At 49.7% G+C, this 15,079-nt stretch overlaps 1 protein-coding gene across 1 annotated transcript in view; it reads left to right on the top strand.

Moving 5' to 3' along the window:
* The first annotated feature begins 13,210 nt into the window (after positions 1-13,210).
* LOC129696912 (prolyl endopeptidase-like) overlaps positions 13,211-15,079 on the top strand; it is a 103,949-nt gene continuing 102,080 nt past the window's right edge. The window contains exon 1 of the mRNA XM_055635011.1: positions 13,211-13,345. Within this exon, the coding sequence (XP_055490986.1) occupies positions 13,307-13,345 (39 nt within the window). The 5' untranslated portion in view covers positions 13,211-13,306. The remainder of the gene's footprint in view (positions 13,346-15,079) is intronic.

The following is a 15,079-nucleotide window of genomic DNA, read 5'->3' on the forward strand; positions in this document are numbered from 1 at the left end:
GGGCTCACCTGGAATGGGCAGCGCTCATACCAACTAGATGGTATGGTTTGAAAATGACGCCAAAACATAGCGCCTCTTCCATGCAGGCTCAGTAGACTATTTCTGTACACTTACTAATCGGGGATCAATAGACAATAGGTGCGGGAGGAGGCCATTCGACCCTTCCAGCCAGCACCGCCATTTACTGTGATCATTGCTGATCATCCCCAATCAGTACCCCTTTCCTGCCTTCTCCCCATATCTCCTGGACTCCGCTATTTTTAAGAGCCCTATCTAGCTCTCTCTTGAAAGCATCCAGAGAACCGGCCTCCACCGCCCTCTGAAGCAGAGAATTCCACAGACTCACAACTCTCACTGTGAGAAAAATTGTTTCCTCGTCTCCGTTCTAAAGGGCTTACTCCTTATTCTTAAACTGTGGCCCCTGATTCTGGACTCCCCCAACATTGGGAATACGTTTCCTGCCTCTAGCGTGTCCAAGCCCTTAACAATCTTATATGTTTCAATAAGATCCCCTCTCATCCTTCTAAACTCCAGAGTGTACAAGCCCAGCCGCCCCATTCTCTCAGCATATGACAGTCCCGCCATCCCGGGAATTAACCTTGTAAATCTACGCTGCACTCCCTCAATAGCAAGAATGTCCTTCCTCAAATTATGGGACAAAAACTGCACACAATACTCCAGGTGTGGTCTCGCTAGGGCTCTGTACAACTGCAGAAGGACCTCTTTGCTCCTATACTCAACTCCTCTTGTTATAAAGGCCAACATGCCGGGGGTATATGGGGGTATGGCAACACTCTTCCTGGACTGTTTGAAAGATTAAGAAGTGTACTGTGTTAGCACCTTGCACACATGACAATAACGGCATCCTTGAAGCATGGAGCCATTGTATTAGCAGCTGTGATGCAACGTTTAATTTTCAGTGGCCTCCTCCACTGCCAGAGTGAGGCCACACGTAAATTGGAGGAACAGCACCTCACATTTTGCTTGGGCAGCTTACAACCCATCGGGTATGAACGTTGATCCCTCTAACTCCAAGCATTCCCTCTCCCCCCCACCTCCCCCACCCTAGTCTTCCTACTAGTTCCACTGTTCCCTTCTTGACTGTCACACCTTCCCTAGCCAACAATGGGCCATTGTGGGCTCCACCCTGCCTTGGTCATCTGTTGCTGGCCCTGCTTTGTGTTCTGGTCTTTTCTTACCTCCAGTTCCAACCTTGACATTTCGGATCAAATCAAGAAGAAGGGTCCCGACCCGAAACGTCACCCATCCTTTCTCTCCAGAGATGCTGCCTGACCCGCTGAGTTACTCCAGCAAGTTGTGTCTATCTTTAATATTCACCTTCATCTAAACTTCAACTCCAGCCCCTGCCATTCCCACGGTGGTTTGTTTTATTGTATGTAGTACAGAATGCTGTTTACACATCTTTTTGCTAATTTTATGTTTTTTTTTTGTTGGGGAAATCCATGTGCTACTAAATCCATGTGAACTAAATATAATAGTATGACACATTTATTTATAAATATCTGCTGCATCTAGATATTTTCCACTAAGTCTAAGAGGAATAATTACAACACTTTTATTGAAAACGGTCCTATACAAATTATTTACAGCAAACGACACTGCCCCCTACTGGTGTTTACTGTCGTGAAGAAACACTGGCGGCTAAATCGTTTAGTTTAGTTCAAATATACAGCATGGAAACAGGCCCCTCAGCCCATCGAGACCATGCCGGCCATTGATCACCCATTCACACTACTTCAATGTTATCCCACTTCCTTATCCACTCCCTACACACCAGGGGCTATTTACATGGTCCAAATAACCTCCGAAACCCACACGTTTTGGGACTGTGGGAGAAAACCTACGTGGTCACAGGAAGAACGTGCAAACTACACACAGACAACACCTGAGACCTGGTTTTCTGGCAATGTGAGGCGGCGACTTCATTAGCTGCACCACCTTTATGAACTGAGAGGGTGCTCACGGTGGCGCAGCGGTAGAGTTGCTGCCTTACAGCGAAGGCAGCGCCAGAGACCCAGGTTGGATCCCAACTACGGGCGCTGTCTGTACAGAGTTTGTACGTTCTCCCTGTGACCTGCGTGGGTTTTCTCCGAGATCTTCGGTTTCATCCCACACTCCAAAGACGTACAGGTACGTAAGTTAATTGGCTTGGTAAATGTAAAAATTGTCCCTAGTGGGCGTAGGTTAGTGTTAACGTGCGGGGATCGCTGGTCAGCGTGGACGCGGCCTGTTTCCACGCTGTGTCTCTCTAAACTAAACTAAACTAAAATAAGAGATTAGTATACAAACTTAAAGCACACGGTATTGGGGGTTCAGTATTGATGTGGATAGAGAACTGGCTGGCAGACAGGAAGCAAAGAGTAGGAGTAAACGGGTCCTTTTCAGAATGGCAGGCAGTGACTAGTGGGGTACCGCAAGGCTCAGTGCTGGGACCCCAGCTATTTGCAATATATGCTAATGATTTGGACAAGGGAATTGAATGCAACATCTCCAAGTTTGCGGATGACACGAAGCTGGGGGGCAGTGTTAGCTGTGAGGAGGATGCAAGGAGGCTACAAGGCTGCAAGGTGACTTGGATAGGCTGGGTGAGTGGGCAAATGCATGGCAGATGCAGTATAATGTGGATAAATGTGAGGTTATCCACTTTGGTGGCAAAAACAGGAAAGTAGACTATTATCTGAATGGTGGCCGATTGGGAAAGGGGAGATGCAACGAGACCTGGGTGTCATGGTACACCAGTCATTGAAAGTAGGCATGCAGGTGCAGCAGGCAGTGAAGAAGGCGAATGGTATGTTAGCATTCATAGCAAAAGGATTTGAGTATAGGAGCAGGGAGGTTCTACAGCAGTTGTACAGGGTCTTGGTGAGACCACACCTGGAGTATTGAATACAGTTTTGGTCTCCTAATCTAAGGAAGGACATTCTTGCCATAGAGGGAGTACAGAGAAGGTTCACCAGACTGATTCCTGGGATGTCAGGACTTTCATATGAAGAAAGACTGGATAGACTCAGCTTGTCCTCGCTAGAATTTAGAAGATTGAGGGGGGATCTTATAGAAACTTACAAAATTCTTAAGAGGTTGGACAGGCTAGATGCAGGAAGATTGTTCTCGATGTTGGGGAAGTCCAGAACAAGGGGTCACAGTTTAAGGATAAAGGGGAAATCTTTTAGGACCGAGATGAGAAAAACATTTTTCACACAGAGAGTGGTGAATCTCTGGAATTCTCTGCCACAGAAGGTAGTTGAGGCCAGTTCATTGGCTATATTTAAGAGGGAGTTCGATGTGGCCCTTGTGGCTAAAGGGATCAGGGGGTATGGAGAGAAGGCAGGTACAGGATACTGAGTTGGATGATCAGCCATGATCATATTGAATGGCGGTGCAGGCTCGAAGGGCCGAATGGCCTACTCCTGCACCTATTTTCTATGTTTCTATGTAAACTGAGAGACAAAAAACTATGCAACATATTGACAACTTTCCTTCTTTTATAAAAAATTGCAAGAAATTCTTATCAAAGGGGGAAAAGTTTGACTTTTATGTGGCGTCTTTCATAAGCCCCGGACGTTTGAAAGCATATTAAATCCATTTGAGATATTTTGAACTTGCCTCATAGAAACATGCAACTGCAGATGCTGGTTTACAAAAATAAAGACACAAAGTACTGGAGTAACTCAGCGGGTCAGACAACATCCCAAAGACAGCATTTTAAAGCACCCAGTATGCATGCAAAAATTTCTGTCAATCATTCACTTTTTTATAATTTGCCTTCTTATAAAAACTTATTTTAAAGAACCAGTATGCAAGATGTAATTTTACTTCGGAGTCACGTGAGTGACTACGTGAAGAGCCCGCCTCAGCACGCATGTGCGGCATTTACGTTTCAGCAGGCAACAGCGGCTGCGGGAGACAGGGCTCCCGCTACAATCTGAAAAACTAAGCTTTAGGTAAGTACTTACCTTTATTTTAACAGCCCGTCGCGTCTGCTTGTTCCCCGTAGGGCATGCAAGCGGCCCCCTTGGACTCCGGGGAAGGAGTGTTCCGTTCGCGGAAGGGGGGAAAGACGCCACCAGGACCACACACACGGTGGACCACGGACTGGGAGCTGTGCCGGTGCCGGTACCACTCCACAGGGGCGACAACGGAGAAGACGGCGCTTGCACTCGTTGGAGGTTCCCCTCAGTCCTCGCTCCCCCCTCGAGAAGCTGGCCAGGTGAAGGCAGGCAGGCGGGCGGGCGGAGGCTTCTGACCATCAGAGCCGATGAAGGGGCGGACCCACTACCGCAGTGTTGGCGTGGAGTGCGCTGCACTCTAACAGCAGCCCGAGTGCAGGAGAGAGAGAGAGCGCACCGCGGCAGGACCGCTAACCAGCGCCCCGCTCCCGACACTGCACCAAGCCCATCAGCACTTCAGCAGCGGGCTGGGAAGAACGCTGCACCTGCCCGATCGACAGAGGAGCGTCTCATTGCGGGGACAGCAACAGGCGGTAGGACCGCTTAGCGGGCGGTCCGCTACCCCGACACTGCGACCGAGCCCAGCCCCGCTAGCACCTGAGCAGCGGGCTGGATGTATCAAGAACCGGCCGGTGGTTGCCGACATCGGACGGGGATGTCTCTCCACCCAGGAGGGGGAGAGACAGCCGCCTAAGCTGCAGGAGCGGCTCTTGGGCATTGGAGAGGTGAGTTGCAGTTGTGTTTTGCAGGCTTTCAGGAACACAACGCAGAAAACTCGCAAAGAGAAACTGCCCCGCTCCAACTCTACCAACGGGGCAGCAACCGGCGGCAGCGTCGCTCTCAGAGCGGTTCGCTATCCCTGAGACTGAGCCAAGCCCAGTCTCGCCAGAGCCTACACGGCGGACTGGGAAAGCGGCCAGGAAGCCAAACGGCCGGTCGTCTCCGATTCGTCGGAGGGGGTCATGTCTCCACCAAAGCAGAAGAGAGACAGCCGCCTGAGCTGCATTCAGCAGCTCCTGGAGGAGAAGGTCCACCGGGAACAGCAGCGCTCCCGGTGAGACAGGACAGGCACCTCCTCCATAGTGTCGTATCAGGCACTGCCCTTTGCTACCCTCATACCACGGGCTGGAGCAGGAGGCTAGCATTGGTGACCAGGGCAGGGCTGGTCGGGAAATGGGGCAGGCGGACGAAATCGGGAGTATGCATGGGGTGCAGGAACAGGAACAGCTGTTGGGTGTGGTGGACCGCTTCGTAGCTACCCCACGGGCTGGAGCACAGCTGGAGCCAAAAAATGGCAGCCAGTATTAATCACCTATCCAATAAACCTCTACTGGAGAAGGTGCTCGCCGAGGTGCTGCAAGAACATACAGCACCAGAGAACTGTGAGGCCCTTAAGGGAAAAAAGCCTCAACAGCCAAATCTGGGAAAATGTGGGGGCCCTTATGCGGGCACAAAAACTCAAGCTACAGAGGATCCTAAGGCTCCTGACGTCAGCTATCACAGCCTATGCTCGTTCTGTGGAGACAACGGAGATGAATACATACCAGCAGGCTGGTATGAGCTGGCATTAATGTGTACCACACAATTTGAACTAAACAATCTCCGGAGGGAGAATATAAGACCTGCCCTCAATCCCAAATTTGCTGGCTTGTGTAAAGCCCCAGCTGCGGAGGCTGACTCACTGCTATTTGGGAGAGGTCTGAACAAAAAGCTGAAGGAGCTGGAAGAGGTATCAAAAACCTTCGGCATCATGAGGGCAGGCCCCGGGACGAGCAAACTACGACCTCCAATACCCAAGCGGCAGCACCCCACGGCATCCACCAGTCGACGTCTAGAATATGGGACTGGTGAACGCTTGGGGCCGCATTATCCCCAAAGATCTTTTAGATCAGGGCCCGCTGCGGACCCCCTGGAAAATGAGCCTCCCCCCAACATCGCCAGCACGTCGTCAGAACAAAGCATTCAGAAAACAGAAAAGACAAAACCGCCAATAACCATGGAGGTAGGTGGGTCTGGTTCCTACCAGCATATAGAACTCTTTCCCGGACTATCTTTGGTTTCATATTAATTCAGTCTACGTGACTATAATGTTGCCAAGAGACAACATAGTTGAATTGGCACAAACATGCAACAAATTAATGGTCAACAAACTACCAACTACTCGACAAGTAACAGAGTAATTGGGAAAAATGGTAGCATTTCTGTCTACATAATTCGGACCTTAGTATCAAAAACGATATATAGGTTGTCATTGAGCATCTCATGAAGTTACCCACTGAAGTAATATCAGAAAGACAGTGGTGGGGTTACCACTTATACTGGGCATTAATTATCTAAAAATGTTTGGGTGAATTTTATGGATTTAAAGCACTTGCATGTACGGTTATAAATAGACTACACTACGGTGGTGGCCTACATTAACCATATGGGCGGCATAAAGTCGGTATCATGCGACAAGTTGGTCAAAACAATTTGGCAATGGTGTGTCCAAAGATGTATTTGACTATCAGCAACTTACCTGCCAGGTAAGCTAAATACAGTGACAGACACCAGGTCACATAAATTTAATGACAACATCGATTAGATGTTTTTTATAAAAAAGTTTTAATAAAACTATCAAGCTATATGACACGCCAGATATCGATTATCTGCATCAACGCTAAATCACCAGGTGTTTGGGGATGTCCTATGTATGTCGCGTGGGAACCAGACCCTGGGGCAGCAAATGCGTTCGCGCTGGATTGGTGAAATTATTTCTATGTATTTCTTCCCTTCTGCCTCATCAGTCGGGGACTACGCACAGTACAAAAGGACTCTGCTTCAGGTATTTTGATAGTACCTGACGGACTTACGCAGCCATGGTTCCCAATACTCCATGACAGGGTTGTTGAAACTTCGATGGTATTCCCCAGTGACCCAGAATTATTAACACTCGGAGCCGGGCACAAGTCAACTGTGCCATGGGAAATTCAAGCTCCTGGGTTGCAGATTCTGCACAAGCCACATCTGGGACTGGGATTGTTATACCGAACCGTCGACACCATGTCAGCATCCCTCTGAACATCCATTGGACTACAACACTTGTCCAGCATCAAGAGAAGTACTGCAAGGATACAGGGATAACCTACTCATCCGATACAGTTACTACGAACTGGAATTCCTGGTGAACCTTCACCATGATGAAGGATTCGGCTACAGTGCCATCAACACAGCTAGAATTGCCCTGCCTGTTTTTTCAAAACAGCTACAGGACAACAGGCCATGGGGTCACACTGGCTGGTGGTAAATCTATGAAGGGTATTACAACTCTAACCCCCTAGACCAGGTACACCCATATATGGGATGTCACAGTGGTACTGCCATACCTCAGGGGATGCCCACCAGCCAGATCCCTCAACCTGAACCATCTATGCTCTACATATGTTGAGGGCACTCGGAGCAGCACAGAGGGTCCAGTCACTACTACTATTGCAACTGGACACCATGCTCATAGCTTCAGACCAGATCTCTATCATTGTCCAGGGAATGGTCAAACCAGAGCAGGAACACCTTATCCAGTCATAGAATCCGGGCTTACCCGCCAGAAAACACGGTAATGTGCCATGACCCTACTACCCTACATAGACACAACCTAAATATTCGAGGGAGATGAAAAGCCTTGTGGGTTGGTCACAAAAAACCTTGTGGTCGGGTAACGAGCCATTTTGGGATGGCTCAAGCAGGTACTAAAGCTGCTGGGATAAAACTAACATGTACAAAGTTTCATTCCACAGGACAAGCTTCCACGTCAACGGCAAAAGAATGGACGTGCCTATAAACCACATCCTGGCTACAGCAGGATGGTGGGGGTAAAACGTTCAGAGAAAAAAAAATTATTATAAGCTGTTGAAAAAACCTGTTTTTATTTGCAGGAAAGATTCCAGTCTGCAAATATTTAAATTAGCCCAGGGGAGCATTTAAATTCCTTCATTGTTATTGTAAAAATACCATTGTGTTTTTTCTATAAACAGATTCATTGGTTGATTACGATAACACACTTCCTCCCTCAAAGACTTCGGCAGTGGTGTAATAATAGCTGTTACACGGTTTGAAATCACAGAGCTTTGAAATCTTCACGTAGTCACTCACGTGACTCCGAAGTAAAATAGTAAGATTAAACGAGAACTTACCAGTTTGAAGTTTGATCTGTATTTTATGAGGCGTTACGATGAGGGATTACGTGCCCTCCGCTTCCACCCTCATTATATGGATCAAACTGATAAATTGATGTCTCTATTTCTTTACTATGTTACTTCAAATACTTGTGTCTATCTGTGATTCCACACCGCTGCTTTGAAGTATGCCGCACATGCGTGCTGAGGCGGGCTCTTCACGTAATCCCTCATCGTAACTCCTCATAAAATACAGATCAAACTTCAAACTGGTAAGTTCTCATTTAATCTTACTATTTCTGTGTAAAGAGAGAGTACAGAGGAGATTTACTAGAATGTTGCCTGGGTTTCAACAACTAAGTTACAGAGATAGGTTGAATAAGTTAGGTCTTTATTCTCTGGAGCGCAGAAGGTTAAGGGGGGACTTGATAGAGGTCTTTAAAATGATGAGAGGGATAGACAGAGTTGATGTGGACAAGCTTTTCCCTTTGAGAATAGGGAAGATTCAAACAAGAGGACATGACTTCAGAATTAAGGGACAGAAGTTTAGGGGTAATATGAGGGCGAACTTCTTTACTCAGAGAGTGGTGGCGGTGTGGAATGAGCTTCCAGTGGAAGTGGTGGAGGCAGGTTCATTGGTATCATTTAAAAATAAATTGGATAGGTATATGGATGAGAAGGGAATGGAGGGTTATGGTATGAGTGCAGGCAGGTGGGACTGAGGGGGAAAAAAAAAGTTGTTCGGCACGGACTTGTAGGGCCGAGATGGCCTGTTTCCCTGCTGTAATTGTTATATGGTTATATGGTTATATGGTTATATGGTAAAGTAGAACATCAATATCTTTTATAATTTTCATTTTCCTTTCAAAGTTTATTTTAAAGCTCCCAGAACGCATGATAACAGTTTTATGATATACAGGTTACATGAATTGCATTTAAATAGATCAATACTGCCATCTTGTGGGGTGAATTATTCAACTATTCTATTCAGTGCCCTCCACAATGTTTGGGACAAAGACCCATCATTTATTTATTTGCCTCTGTACTCCACAATTTGACATCTGTAATAGAAAAAAAATCACACTTGGTTAAAGTGCACATCGTCAGATTTCAATAAAGGTCATTTTTATACATGTTGGTTTTACCATGTAGAAATGACAGCTGTGTTTATACATAGTCCCCTCATTTCATGGCACCTTAATGTTTGGGACACGTGGCTTCATGCGTGTTTGTAATTGTACAGGTACCTCCTTAATGCAGGTATAAGAGAGCTCTCAGCACCTAGTCTTCCTCCAGGCTTTCTATCACCTTTGGAAACTTGTTTTGCCATATAGAAACATAGAAACATAGAAAATAGGAGCAGGAGTAGGTCATCCAACTCAGTATCCTGTACCCGCCTTCTCTCCATACCCCCTGATCCCTTTAGCCACAAGGGCCACGTCTAACTCCCTCATAAATATATCCAATGAACTGGCCTCAACTACATTCTGTGGCAGAGAATTACACAGATTCACCACTGAAAATGTTTTTCTCATCTCGGTCCTAAAAGAATTCCCCCTTATCCTTGAACTGTGACCCCTTGTTCTGGACTTCCCCAACATCGGGAACAATCTTCCTGCATCTAGCCTGTCCAACCCCAACCCAATCAACATGAGGACCAAAGTTGTGCCAATGAAAGTCAAAGAAGCCATTATGAGACTGAGAAACAAGAATAAAACTGTTGGAGACATCAGCCAAACCATAGGCTTACCAAAACCGACTGTTTGGAACATCATTAAGAAGAAAGAGAGCACTGGTGAGCTTACTAATCGCAAAGGGACTGGCAGGCCAATGAAGACCTCCACAGCTGATGACAGAAGAATTCTCTCTATTATAAAGTAAAATCCCCAAACACTTGTCCAACAGATCAGAAACACTCTTCAGGAGTCAGGTGTGGATTTGTCAATGACCACTGTCCGCAGAAGACTTCATGAACAGAAATGCAGAGGCTACACTGCAAGATGCAAACCACTGGTTAGCCGCCAAAATAGGATGGCCATGTTACAGGTTGCCAAGAAATACTTAAAAGAGCAACCACAGTTCTGGAAAAAGGTCTTGTGAACAGATGAGACGAAGATTAACTTATATCAGAGTGATGGCAAGAGCAAATTATAGAAATTAGGTGCAGGAGTAGGCCATTCGGCCCTTCGAGCCTACACGAAGGAGAGAAGGAACTGCACAAGATCCAAAGCATACCACTTCATCCATGAAATGGGGGGACTATGTATAAACACAGTTGTAATTTCTACATGCTGAAACCAAAATGCATAAAAATGGCCTTTATTACATTCTGATAATGTGCACTTTAACCACATGTGATTTTTATCTATTACATATCTCACATTGTGCAGTACAGACGTAAATAAATAAATGATGGGTCTTTGTCCCAAACATTATGGAGGGCAATGTATATACAGTTCCATCTATACACATACTAAAATCAGAGAACTTTACTTTAGACTTTAGACTTCAGGATCGAACTCTACCGCTGCGCCACCGAGCCGACAAAAGCTAGAAGTAAGGTCTAGCAAGATCTGAAAATAGATGCAATAGATTTACTTCACCATCTTTTCATAAAACTGAGTTACAAACAGAAAACCTGGAAATATTCAACCGATTAGGCTTCCCTGGAAGACAGAAAAACAGGTCACTTTGAAAATGGCACCAAAACCTGTTGTCTCTTGCACGCAGTCTCAGTGGCTAAGACAATGGACATTTTAAGGAGCAGATTGAGATTCCTGACTAGTAACCCTATCCCACAGTACGTGTTCATTCCAAGAGCTCTCCCGAGTTTAAAAAAAAAATCAAATTTGTGGTAAGCACGGAGAATGACGTAGCGGGTCATTCGGAGCTCGGGGACGTCTCTTAGCGGCTCGTAATGCTAAAGGCAGGTACTCGGGAAGACTCACTAACAGCAGGTAAGCACGGGAAGGCTCATGTCTACGAGAGCCCCGAGTACCGACAAGTGGCCATTACCGTAAATCTCCAAGTTCGAATCAGGGCAAACTCGGGAGAGCTCTTGGAATGAACTCATACCATGGGACATGGCTTTAAGGCTGTCAGGGGTTATGGGGTGAAGATAAGAGAATGGGGTTGAGAGGGAAAGATAGATCAGCCATGGTTGAATGGTGGAATAGACTTGATGGGCCGAATGGTCCAATAACGTCTGACTATTTCGATTCTCCTTGTACTAATCGGGGACAGTGCTTAGGTTTGCCGATATTTCACTGAACTGTACGCAACAAAAGAATTTTGCTGTACATGTGTACATGTTACAAATAACGAACCATTGACCATTCCGTCAGTGGCATTTTGGCCGGAACTGGGAAAAGTTAGAAATAAAACAAGTTTTAATAGTGGGGAAAGGGTGAAGGAGCAGAGTGAACAAAAGTGAAGATCTGTGAAGGGTCGAGATTTGAGGAAATGAAATGACTGAGCTTGTGATCTTCTTCTTCTTGCATATGGCGTGCACAGCCTAAAGTTGTAAGACAACTTGTTCCATTTGATCCTCTGTTTGTGCACACCAGGTTGATTGCATTCGTTAAAACAGGGTGGACCACGTGAAGGTTGCAATCTCTCACCCCACCTTGTGGTGATACTGGTTAACGGGGGGGGGGGGGTTGGCATGTCTGGAGTAGATGTAATTAGGACCACATAGAAACATAGAAAATAGGTGCAGGTGTAGGCTATGACCTGTAGTCTTAGATTCTCTCACCAGTGGGAACATCCACTCTATCCACTGCCTCTGAAATCAAGGATGTTCTGTTGGGAAGGAGATGAGGAGAAATTTCTTAAGTCAGAGGGTGGTGAATCTGTGGATGCCAAGTCTGTGGATATATTTAAGGAAGAGATAGATAGATTCTTGATTAGTGCGGGAGTCAGAGGTTATGGGGAGAAGGCAGAAGAATGGGGCTGAGAAGGAAAGATAGATCAGCTACGATTGAATGGCGGAGTTGGCATGATTCTGGTCCTATCACCTTTGTCATGACCTGATGAGAGATGGGGTTGGAGAGATAGGGTTAGATGTGGAGAGATTGGGATGGGGAGATGGGGATGGGGCAGGTATGGGGGGATATGGGGTTGGGGGGATATGGGGTGAGGGGGGATATGGGGTTGGGGGGATATGGGATGGGGGGATATGGGGTTGGGGGGATATGGGGATGGGGGGGATATGGGGTTGGGGGATATGGGGTTGGGGGGGGATATGGGTTGGGGGGATATGGGGTTGGGGGGATATATGGGTTGGGGGGATATGGGGGGATGGGGGGGGGGATGTGGGGATGGGGGGATATGGGGATGGGGGGGGATATGGGGATGGGGGGATGGGGGGATGGGGATGGGGGATATGGGGGATGGGGGGATATGGGGATGGGGGGGGGATATGGGGATGGGGGGGATATGGGGATTGGGGGGATATGGGGATGGGGGGATATGGGGGGATGGGGGGATATGGGGGATGGGGGATATGGGAAATGGGTAGGGGATGGGGGGATATGGGGATGAGGGGGATATGGGGATGAGGGGGATATGGGGATGGGGGGATATGGGGATGGGGGGATATGGGGGATGGGGATGGGGATATGGGGATGGGGGGATATGGGGGATGGGGGGATATGGGGGGATAACTCCCTCTTATATGGGGGGATGAGGGGGATATGGGGATGAGGGGGATATGGGGATGGGGGGATGTGGGATGGGGATGGGGGGATATGGGGATGGGGGGATATGGGGATGGGGGGATATGGGGATGGGGGGATATGGGGGTTGGGATGTTGTGAGCGGACACACCCAAAGATACTCGAGCGGAGCAAGATGGTCCACTCCTGCAAAATCCAATGGGCTGACGTATAGTACGTAACGAAGCGGAACGTCGGCCATTTCAGTAACCCCGAACCGATCTCAACGGCTGGCGTGCGCGCTCACGTTCACTGACGCAACTACGTGCGTGGTCACGCCCGTTGACGCTACCTGTGCGCGGTCACGCCGGGTGAGGTGAGTACGTGCGCGGTCACGCCGGGTGACGTGTAAGTGCGCGGTCACGCCGGGTGAGGTGAGTACGTGCGCGGTCACGCCGGGTGACGTGTACGTGCGCGGTCACGCTGGGCGGAGCGGCGGTTGGGTCGGTGCGCTCTCCCTGACGGCGAGGAAATGGCGATCCCCTACCCGGAGGCCCAGCGGCTCGACGGCGTGAGTGTGACCCGGGGACACGGCGGGGGCAGCGGCCGCACCGGCACCGGCACCAGCCCGGGCTGAGGGTCGGGGTTCTGGCCGGGGACAGGGGTCTGTCTGTCTGTCTCCCGCCCCCGGGGCCCGACCCGACCCACCCACCGCGGCTTTGTTCTGGCAGCCGTGCAGATGGCCGCGCCGAAAACTCCACCCCAACTCCATCCCCACCCCCCACCCCAACCACATCCCCCCACCCCAACTCCATCGTGGTCACCCACCCCAACTCCATCCTGTGCCCCCCCACCCCAACTGAGGTGAGTACGTGCGCCCCCACGCCCGGTGACTCCATCCCACCCACCCGGGTGACTCCATCCCCATGCCCCCCACCCCAACTCCGTGAGTACCCACCCGGCCACTCCCAGGTCCCCCACCCCACCCCAACTCCATCCCCCACCCCAAGTCCACCCCCACCCCAACCCCAACTCCATCCCCATCCCCCTCCCCAACGCCATCCCATCCCCCACCCCAACTCCATCCCCCCCACCCCAACTCCATCCCCCCACCCCAACTCCACCCCCACCCCAACCCCAACTCCATCCCCATCCCCCACCCCAACTCCATCCCCCCCCCCCCCAACTCCATCCCATACCCCAACTCCCATCCCCCTCCCCCCCCCACCCCAACTCCATCCCCCCCACCCCAACTCCATCCCATACCCCAACTCCATCCCCCTCCCCCCCCACCCCAACTCCATCCCCCCCTCCCCCCCCCCAACTCCATCCCCATCCCCCCCCCAACTCCATCCCCCTTCCCCCACCCCCAACTCCATCCCATCCCCCACCCCAACTCCATCCCATCCCCCCACCCCAACTCCATCCCCCCCCCCCCCACCCCCCAACTCCATCCCCCCCTCCCCCACCCCAACTCCATCCCCCCATCCCCCACCCCAACTCCATCCCCCTTCCCCCACCCCAACTCCATCCCATCCCCCACCCCAACTCCATCCCCCACCCCATCCCCCCCCACCCCAACTCCATCCCCCCCCCCCCCCCCCAACTTCATCCCCCCCCCCCCCACCCCAACTCCATCCCATCCCCCCACCCCAACCCCAACTCCACCCCCACCCCAACCCCACTCCTCCATCCCCCCCCACCTCATCCCCCCCCACCCCAACCCCATCCCCCCCCCCACCCCAACTCCTCCCCCTCTCTATCCCCCATCTTCAATTCCGCACTCCCACCAATGTCCCTCACCGCTTCCACCCTTAACCCTTGCCCCAACCCCCTCCCCACATTACCCTGACTCTTGTGTTCCCCCGGGGTTGGTGCGGGGAATGTGGTGGGGTGGCACTGGGCAAATAGCGGTTGGGTGTTTGGGGGCTGTGGAAGATTTGTGGGGGGAAAATCTTGTATTTTGAGGGACGCAGGTTAAGAGGCTTTCTTGTAATTCAGGAGTGTTTTCTCCAGAGTGTTGAAATCTTTGTGAGGGAGAGGTGAGAGCCATGAGGGCGGGTAGGGTTGAAGCTGACACGGAGATGACTCGGAAACCTGACCTGGAGGGGCTGGGATGTTGTTAACAGGGTTACGGCGACCTGGGTGTTTGTTGGAGGGTAAGATGAATTCTGATGTTTGGGATGTTTAACTTTTAATTATGGTAAGAAATAAGAATCTATATGTCATAAACTGGGAATCAGGAAGAACCAGAGAGACGAAAAAGTGAAAATAAATCGGCAGAAGCTAGTGCACAGGTGCAAAT

The sequence above is a fragment of the Leucoraja erinacea genome, chromosome 5, assembly GCF_028641065.1.
Source record: "Leucoraja erinacea ecotype New England chromosome 5, Leri_hhj_1, whole genome shotgun sequence".
NCBI classification, from domain to species: Eukaryota; Metazoa; Chordata; class Chondrichthyes; order Rajiformes; family Rajidae; genus Leucoraja; species Leucoraja erinaceus.